The sequence below is a fragment of the Setaria italica genome, chromosome VII (assembly GCF_000263155.2).
Source record: "Setaria italica strain Yugu1 chromosome VII, Setaria_italica_v2.0, whole genome shotgun sequence".
Classification (NCBI taxonomy): Eukaryota; Viridiplantae; Streptophyta; class Magnoliopsida; order Poales; family Poaceae; genus Setaria; species Setaria italica.
Genome location: NC_028456.1, coordinates 16,398,553 through 16,407,947, shown reverse-complemented (window position 1 = coordinate 16,407,947; position 9,395 = coordinate 16,398,553). Strand labels below are relative to the sequence as shown.

The 9,395-nt window shown below is 43.9% G+C and overlaps 1 protein-coding gene and 1 pseudogene across 1 annotated transcript; both read right to left on the bottom strand.

Moving 5' to 3' along the window:
• Positions 1-1,139: 1,139 nt before the first annotated feature.
• On the bottom strand, positions 1,140-4,138 carry LOC101785725 (annotated as a pseudogene).
• Positions 4,139-7,117: 2,979 nt separating this feature from the next.
• LOC111255679 lies at positions 7,118-8,213 on the bottom strand. The gene is made up of 2 exons (XM_022828799.1): positions 7,951-8,213; positions 7,118-7,755 (listed from the first exon to the last, which is right to left on the bottom strand). Exons 1-2 carry the CDS (start codon positions 8,186-8,188, stop codon positions 7,553-7,555), a joined length of 441 nt encoding a protein of 146 aa, XP_022684534.1. The 5' UTR covers positions 8,189-8,213; the 3' UTR covers positions 7,118-7,552.
• Between the last annotated feature and the right edge of the window lie 1,182 nt (positions 8,214-9,395).

Genomic DNA, 9,395 nt, shown 5'->3' with positions numbered 1-9,395 from the left:
ATCCATACTTCGTCATTACACGGTCAACTAAATCACTAAAACTTGGAGGACCATCGAAGAATTCAATTGACTCATTCATATTCTCTAACTCCCCATTTTGTTTCACAACACCACCATCAAAAAATCGAACTAAACGATCCATCTACAAAATACAAACATTTCACCATGTCATATACACTACACATTGCACATATTCGACATATCAACTACACACATTACATATATTGGACAAATTGCAAACAAAAAATACACATATACATTGCACTATACGATTCAATGAATATATCCTTAAATCGACAAGTTCTACACGTCAATATCGCGGGCAGAGACTCAATTGCGTATGAACTACGTATCATCTAACACAAAACACCATTGCATTTCATTGAAATTTCAAATCACTAACCTAACCCTAAGTCACCTAAACATCCTCCGATCTACCAAATGCAACGGTAAAATACGAGAAAAAGTAGGGGAATACCTTCCACACGAAGCAGGGATCGATTTCCACTACTTTCCCCCACCGAAAACGCCGGATTTTGGGTGGATTTGGGGGTGGGGCGGCGGGGGGCGGCGCAAGGAGCTTGGGCTCGGGTGTGTCTGGAGGAGGAAGAAAGGAGGGAGGGAGGAGGAAGGGAGCCGGCGCGTGGATCTAGTGCTGGCCCTGCCGCGCCAGGCGGGCTGGCGCGGCGAACGCCCCGCTCACGTCAGCGCCCACCTGGCGCCACGACTCGCCGCGCCAGCGTGGCAGGGGCCGCCGCGCCAGTGCATGCGGCGCGGCAACGTGTTCCTGCCGCGCCAGGCGGTCTGGCGCGGCCAAAAGGGTCACCCCGCGCAAATAAAACTCGGGTGAGGTTATTTTTAAAAATAAAGAAAAAAAAGGGTTAAAAATAAAAAAAAGTTCAGCGGATGAAGACGAACAGGTGCGCCCCGAGATTTTCTATAGTATGCCTGGGGGAGCAAACGTCTGGTCTGACCTGTGGACCCCGCGAGCACTAGCTTCCGTGGCTGTTAGATCCTGGCTGGACGGTGGATGGAACCGGCCGTTCCGTTTAACAAAAATACGGCCGGCTGTAAAGTAGTCTTTATACCATATTTAAATGCAATAATTTTGAACGGCAAAAGCCACTTTCCTGATACAATGTAATTTCAGTATATATAGAAACTATACAAATCTTTACTGAGGAAGTATTAAGTTCAACAAAATTATGTTATGACATTGTGAACGTATCTAAATAGGACACACGTCAATATACTATGCATGTCTACACTGCCGCAACCAACTAATGCGTACTGATTTCATCGTGCAAACTCTGTGCTCATGGAGGCTTTCTCCTTGAGGTTGTAGTAATCTGTGCTTTCTTCACTAATATAGTCACCTGCTGCATTGTTAGACGACCGTCCCTGCAACATGAGTGCGTTAATACCATGAAACAGTCGAGTGCGCTGTGGCACCGGGCCTGCCAATCGTTGGAGCTCCTCGGCTACCTGGCTCATCATTGGTCGGTGTTGACCAGTCATGGCCAAGCATTCTCTTGCTAATGCAGCCATTTGATGTAATAAATCCATGTTTTCTTGGTTGGCTAACTCCGTGTCTATGAGCTCCACAAGCTTGCCCTCCTTCATGGCTTCCGTGAAGACAGACACGAGGCTCTCCTTTGTTTCGGACAGTGCCTTCCTACGTGTTAGGAGCTCCAAAAGGACAACACCAAAACTGTAAACATCACTCTTATCAGTAAGCTCAAAGTTCAAAAGGTACTCTGGATCTAAGTAGCCCATTGTCCCCTTCACTACTTGAACATTGTCATCAGCAGACCTAATCATTGAGCATCCAAAATCAGAAAGTTTAGCGGAGAGATTGTGGCCTATAAGAATGTTGACAGATTTGATATCTCCATGAAAGATAGGGTGACTAAGTGAATGTAGGTATGTTAGTGCAGTAGCAATTTCAGTGGCAATTTTAAGACGGATTTCCATAGTTCTGATGGATGCATCATCTTGTCTATGGATCAGGTAGTGCAGGGTTTGATTGGCACAAATTCGTACACCAGAACTGGAGCTTCAAACTGCAAGCTGCAACCTAGAAGCTGGACAATGTTTTCATGTTTTACTCGAGAAAGTATAAGCAGCTCCTGACCAAATTCCCTTCTCCTACTCTCATCGAATCCCTTGCAGATCTTGATTGCAACAGGATTGTTTTGTGCATCAAGATTTTGCCACATATAAACGGTTCCCTGACCACCTTCTCCAATGATTGATCTGTCATCGAAGTTGTTTGTGGCCACCTCAATTTCTTCCCGGTCATACAACTGAAATGAATTGTTACTCTCTACTTTCATCATATCCATTAGAAGTTGGCCACCGTTCTGCTGAAAACATTCGTTCATCTTCGGTATTCGTGCCTGATTATTCGTCGTTTGTGCTTGATCCATTCTTTAATAAGGAAAAGTAAAAGACCAACCAAAAGACAGCCAAAAATTCCTGCAGATCAGACATGTATGGAAACTTCAAGTTGTTAGACGGCTGGAAAAAAGAGTCTGAAAAGTACTCTGGTTAGCTGAAACAATTAATAATTGGTAAGCAATTCGTTTAATATTTGTGTTTTCGTGGTTGTGTCTCCATGTCCGTTGGATACGTTATCAGCTTGATACTCCTTATAATATCTACCAACTTCTCACGATCGTGGATCTGTTTTGAACATATATACTTCTAAAACATAATAAATGTATTGAAAGAGGAAAGATAGGTGTACCTATTGGAATTGTGACTTTAAGTGGAATTGATTGGTCTTTCTCACATGTCCCGTTGTAGGCGTTGCCTTTGGGGGACTGTTGAGGACAAGTGCATTCAAATCCACCATGAGTATTCTTGCAAGCTTCCTTCACAGAGCAAGGGTTGGTTTCCAGATCCTTGCACTCATCAACATCTGCAGTATTAGCAATTGCATAAAAAATATTTTGTAAAAAATTTGCAGTATATTGATTGATAATATGGAACATTTAACATGTTTAGAGCGTCAAATTTTACTTCAGAGACCAGGAATAGACTTAGCTTGTAGCTTCTGGTGAAACTGTACTACTACTATTTTTTCAGTAACATTTATACATATCATAATTAAGCTTCAGATTCTACAGCTCTACTCAGCTTCTTTCATGTTTCAATTATGTAGTCTGTAGGTTTATGCAGATTCGTTACCTTGGCATCCGTCGACAAGGTATGGATTGCCTTGGAACCCTTTGGAGCAATTGCAGACGTAGCCTGGTCCGTTTGTGGAATTGAAGCACTGGCTGTTGCTGCTGACACAAGCATATGATCCAGGCTTGTTACGGGCTTCCTCACACGTTCCATTCCCGATAGCCCAGTCCACCACCAACGGCGGCTTCCTGCCATAAGTGTCATAGAACGCCGACGATGTAGCATACCTTGTGGAGAATGTAAAGTTGGATGCCTCGACCAGCGCCGCGTAGCTGCAGTGGCTGATGTCGTAGATCTGGGATGTGTTGAAGCCTTCATCGAACCACACTTTGTAGTATTGTAGCCCCTTGGGGATGGCTGTCTGGCAGCAGCCAATTCCAGAGCATGAACCATCGGTGAGGATGCTCACATCACCTCGCCGGCATATGGACACGCAGCCGCTCGCGTACTTTCCCACGTTGTCCTGATCAGCAATGTATGCCAATGTTCTGCACCCAACAACCGTGAACTTGTTCGCCGTGTCGGAGAGCCTGTAGGGCGTACCTGTAAGGTTCAACGCCCGAGCGTTGTAGTCCATGTCCTTAGTGGAGGTGTTGTAGCAAGATGAGGCCATGGTCACCCTCATCCGTGCAGTGCTGTTTTGTATCGAGATGTTAAGCACCTCGACATTACCAAGAAATGTCTTGGAGTCGCTGCAGTTCAGGTAGAAGCCAGGCATGGCACAGTGGTCAGGCGAGTCGCCTGATCCGATGCCAAACGGGTAGTGGATCTCGAGTTGGCCATATCTTCTCTGGCAGTTGCTACTTGGCTGCGGCAGCGCTCCAACAACGGGGTGAATTGCTGCAAGCGCTGAGGCCAGCCATAGCACTTGTAGAACTTCTTTTTTTATATTTATTATTCTCTTTATATTTGAGGAGTACCTAGATGGAACCTGGATACTATTCATGCGTTCAAACATGTTATCCTTCTCTTTCTTGCTGAGAGTGTAACTAGTAGGACGTAAGTAGTGTTATCCTTTATCTCTCTTTTCCGGATTTAGGTCATCTTGTTGATTCATATGTTTCCGATCCTGTCGTGCTTCCAATGTATCTTTTGAGTTCCCCTAACAACCCATGAAGCCTAGCACGTTCACGCAAAGATTATTCATTAGGTGCATGCATCACACAAAGATTCTTCCACATGGGTGCATATCAATTATCGTCATTCGGAACAGGTTCGCTACCAAGACCCTTTCCAAAGACTACTCTTACATCCTTTATCATCTCAAATACACGTTTTCCATTATGGTGTGCAGGTTTTTTACGATGGTCTGGGGTCCCTTTGAAATGCATCCCTTTCTTTCTTAATAGGTGGTTAGCACGAAGAAATCGATGATGGCCCATATACATGACATTCCTACGGTATTTCAAATACATGTTATCCGTGTCATCTAAACAATGGGTGCATGTCCGATATCCCTTGTTTGTCTGTCCTGAAAGGTTACTCAACGCAGGCCAATCATTGATCGTTATGAACAACAAGGCTCATAGGTCAAAGCTCTCTTGTTTAGCCTCATCCCACATATGTACACCTTCTACCTTCCAGAGCAGTAAAAGTTCATCAACCAACAGTCTTAGGTACACGTCAATGTTGCTACCGGGTTGTTTTGAGCCTTGGATAAGCACCAACATCATAATTAAGTTTCGCTTCATACACAACCAAGGAGGAAGGTTGAACATACATAGAGTCACAGGCCAAATACTATGACCACTACTCAACTCATCGAATGGATTGAATACATCAGTACTTAAACAAAACCTTATGTTCCTCGTATCAATTTTAAAGTTCACGAATGCACTATCAATTGATCTCCACTAGGCCTCACCCGCGGGGTGTCTTAGCATCTCATCTTGCTTACATTCTTCTTTGGGCCATCGCATCAACTTAGCATTCACCTTGTTTTTAAACAAATGCTTCAAACGTGGTATTATAGAGAAATACCACATCACCTTTATAGAAACTCTCTTCTTGGGAGGCTACCCCTCAACATCACCAGGATCATCTCATCTGATCTTATACCGCAGTGTTCCGCACACATGACAAGCATCCAATTTCTCATATTCATCACTACGATAGAGGATATAGTCATTAGGGCATGCATGTATCTTCTAAACCTCCAATCCCAGAGGGAAAATAACATGTTTAGCTTCATATGTTGTGGAAGTCAATTCATTATTCTCGGAAAGAATGTTCTTTACAATTTTCAACGTCTCCTCAAATGCCTTATCGGACACATCATTTTTTGCCTTCCATTATAGTATTTCCAGTTTGGTACCCAGTGTTTTGTGCCCCTGCTTGCAATCTAGGTACAACAATTTTTTTGTGATCATCTATCATGTGCTGTAGCTTTTTTGATTCCTTCTTAGTTTCGCAGTCTCTCTTTGCATCCCATAGCACCTGACCAAGATCATGAATAGGGCCGTCTTCTACAAACTCTTCTTCATCAGCCTTGCCCATTGTAGTATCTGCAAAAGCTTGACATGTAGCCCAGTTCGGAATATTGTTATTATCCTCCTCTTGTTCATCATTTTTCATTATAACCCTTCTTTCGCCGTGCTTGGTCCAAACCAAATATTTATGCATGAAACCGTATCTAAACAAGTGGTTATGAACAGTCCCCCAGGAAGAGTAGTCCTTCTTGTTACTGCATTGGAAGCATGGACAACATATGAATTCCATCTCTGGCTTGTTGGTTTTGGCCACTTCGAGAAAATAATGCAAGCCATCAACAAACTTCTTGGTCCACCTGTCCGCTTTATACATCTATTGTCGGTCCATCTGCATAGTATTATGTGAAAACTGGACATAGGTCTTCAAATTAGATCAAGAACTTGATCAATATTGATAATTTACTCCAATCGACCTTCATAAAGATAAAAATAAAGTAAATATGTTTATATTAGGTAGGGAAAAAATAGAGTAAATATGTTTATATTATTTAGTCCTTGCAATAAACATGAAATAAATAAATTATTATGTGAAAAATGAACATATGTCTTCGTATTAGATAAAGAACTTGATCAATATTGATAATTTACTCCAATCAACCTTCATAAGGATAAAAATAAATCACATGAAAATTACACCAATCAACATTCATAACATTCACTAGGTTGACAATAAAGATACATATACACTAAAGATTACGGACGCTGCATAGTAGACTTCATGTAGTCAATTATCTTAAAATAAAGATACAACATAGTAGAATATTCGCCCTGCAAGCCATCTCTGCACATGACTCGATCTTCTACAAAGTGTATGGAGAGCCACCTCCACACCTCCAGTACCAGAAAATAGTGTAAGCACATTCATGCTGTGTGCAGACACTGTTCTCTGGTATTGGACGAGCGGAGGAACCAGCTCTTTAGAATGTTTCTCCAATACTAGAGGATGTAGAGCCACCTCTGCTCCTCCAATACTAGAGAATAGTGTAAGTACATTCATGCCATGTGCAGACACTGTTCTCTAGGATTGGAGGAGCGGAGGTGGTACATCCATTGCCGATCCATCTGTATCGTATTATGTGAAAAATTGAACATAGGGCTTTGTATTAGATAAATAACTTGATCAAAAATAGGTAGGGGAAAAAATAGAGTAAATATGTTTATAATATTTAATCCTTGCAATAAACATGAGATAAATAAATTATTGTTCAAATACAGTGACATGAAAACTTGTAGCAATGACCAAATTCTACTTCTTACACCTACAATTTATTTACCTTAACTTTATTGTAATGACTAAATATTAAAAACACATTTACTCTATTTTTTTCCATACCTAATATTGATCTAATATTGATCAAGTTCTTTACTTAATACGAATCATATATAACAAGCAAGCTATTCATCAAATTTTAGCTCAAAAATATATATAAATAAACAGCGATAGAGTGCTGACACCTCTGTTGTACAGAGCACACCCTGCTTGTTACAACTTTCAACCCCTGAACAAAAGACTCTAAGAAACAATACACGAGAAAAATGGCAGGGCCTTCATCAACAGGTCCGATCTGTACGCCGCGCCCCACATCGTCGAAGACTCCAGACCATGAATCAGAAGCCAACCCCAGCTCTGTTGGACGCAGGAGAGAACTGCAGCGTTACAGTACGAGTAAATGCATATTTCAGACGTTTTATTTAACGATGAAGGCTAGCTCATTAAGCAGCAGGGAGCCTTCCCAAATGGCCGACACCAAGCGGATGCCAAGCTAGCTAGGTATCAGACACAGTAGTAACTCCCATACACCATTGATTTTCTCCCATATAACACGGGCAGAAGACATCAACCATGGTTTAAGGGATGCGGCTGCAGGGAGTCATTTTCGTACGGGAGGACGAATCTTCATTCTCCGCCATCCACCACGGACGAACTCCCAAAATCCTGAAGAACCGCCTGTTGGAGAACCAACTACGGGCGGAAAGGTCGGGTGTCTCTGTGTTGCAACCCCTGGAACGTAGCACCCTGCACGAGTTGCGCACTCGCCCTTGAGGTCCATGTATTGCCCTTCGGCCCCTCCAGCTAATTGGCACGCAAAAAGGCATAAAACAGGGGAAAAAGATATGTAAATAAACCCACATCAAATATGTAAAGATGAAGGCTAGCTGCTGCTAAAATGTACAGATAGAAATGTAACGTCATGGTCATGTTGGGAAGCGAAAAATGAGATGCGGGTTGCCCAAATCGAGCTAGCAAGGGCTGTCAGTCATGCCATACCTGGGCTACTGCGGCCATGAACGGCCACTTGTGGGGCGGTAGTGTCGTTGCCATTGGTCCCGGCTGGGGCGGCGGTGCCCACAGCCACCGGGGCCTGATGCTTGGCGGGCGAGTTGGCCCCTGGGAACTCCCTAGCAGCTGTGCAGCCAGGGTGCGGCTGCAGGTTAGTTGTAACGCCGAGGACCAGGATGGAAAGGGCGAGGAAGTAGCCAGGACTACTACTCATGTTGCCAGACATATTATCCCGTGTGCTCTACAACTCTCGAGTTGCTAATGCCGCTGGCCGGCGTCTATATTTATAGGGGAGAATAGACATGTGCAAGTTTATATAGTTTACTTAAAGTTAGAAAAACTGTTGACACAGGATTTTGGCCCATAAAATCCTATAAAACCTGAAATAATGAAAAGAATATTCTAATAAAGATATTGGAAAGGCGTATCAGACAAGGACTCTGGAAAGGCCTATACATTGCATTATCCTACCAGATATGGGATATGTAGGGTCATAATTGTATCTTAAAGATTAGTTTCCTTATGTTAAATTAGGAAAGTCTGTATCAGTCATTTGATGTGCCCAAGTAGGAGTCTTGTGATTCGGAAGCTTTTAATCCTGCACTGCTGCCAGCGCTGCCTCGGTTAGGTCCGATCTAGATGGCACGGTTAGGTCCGATCTAGATGGGATGCCAGTAACTTTTAAGTCGCCGTGCCCGCCAGTAAAGCTTTTACCGATACATCTTATTATTCTTGGCCTTCACTGAGCTATTACTGAGCCTTTTATCTCGTCGCATCTAAATTCATCGGCCAGTAACTTTTAAGTCTACCGCTCTGCTGCCAGCGCTGTCTCGGTTAGGTCCGATTCGACTGCTAGGGACGCTAGATTAATCGTTATGAGCTTGGTGGTTCTATCTACGATGATTTATTTGTTCAGCAATGGCTCAACCAGTCATCAGCCTGTACCCTTTAATCTATCTGGAGTGAGGTCGGGCCCGTGCGAGAGGCCGCTCCCTGCACCGTTGTCTCGGGAAAGCCGCAACCCCGCGCTATCAGGAGGCCGACCCCCACACCGCAGCCCTGTGCCACCGGGAGGCCAGCCCCATGCTGCCGGGAGTTCGGCCCCACTCCGCTAGGAATAACATGAATTACTTCCTATCTCGATTTTTCTAGCAATGTAATTTTAATCGGGACTAAAAGGATCCTTTTTAATTTCAGTTGGAGCCACCAGCTAGGATAAAATGAATTAGGATCCTAACTAGCGCTCCTCTCCTCTCCCTTATCTCCTCCTCTCCTCTCCCTCAACTCGCTCCACCCTCTGCTCCCTCCCCCTTCCCGGCCTAGCTAGCACTGGTCCCTCCCTTCCTCCCAGCCTCCTCCTCTCGAAGCTCTGCTCCCTCCCTCCATCCCCACCTCCCCGACCTCCTCCTCCTAGCTCCCTCCCCGCGAGATGG

Excerpts from the sequence above, each read along its gene's own strand:
- LOC111255679 (XM_022828799.1), bottom strand. The coding sequence starts at position 8,188 with ATGTCTGGCAACATGAGTAGTAGTCCTGGCTACTTCCTCGCCCTTTCC. Across the intron at positions 7,756-7,950 it reads TCATGGCCGCAGTAGCCCAG|CTGGAGGGGCCGAAGGGCAA; the intron begins GTATGGCATGAC and ends CGTGCCAATTAG.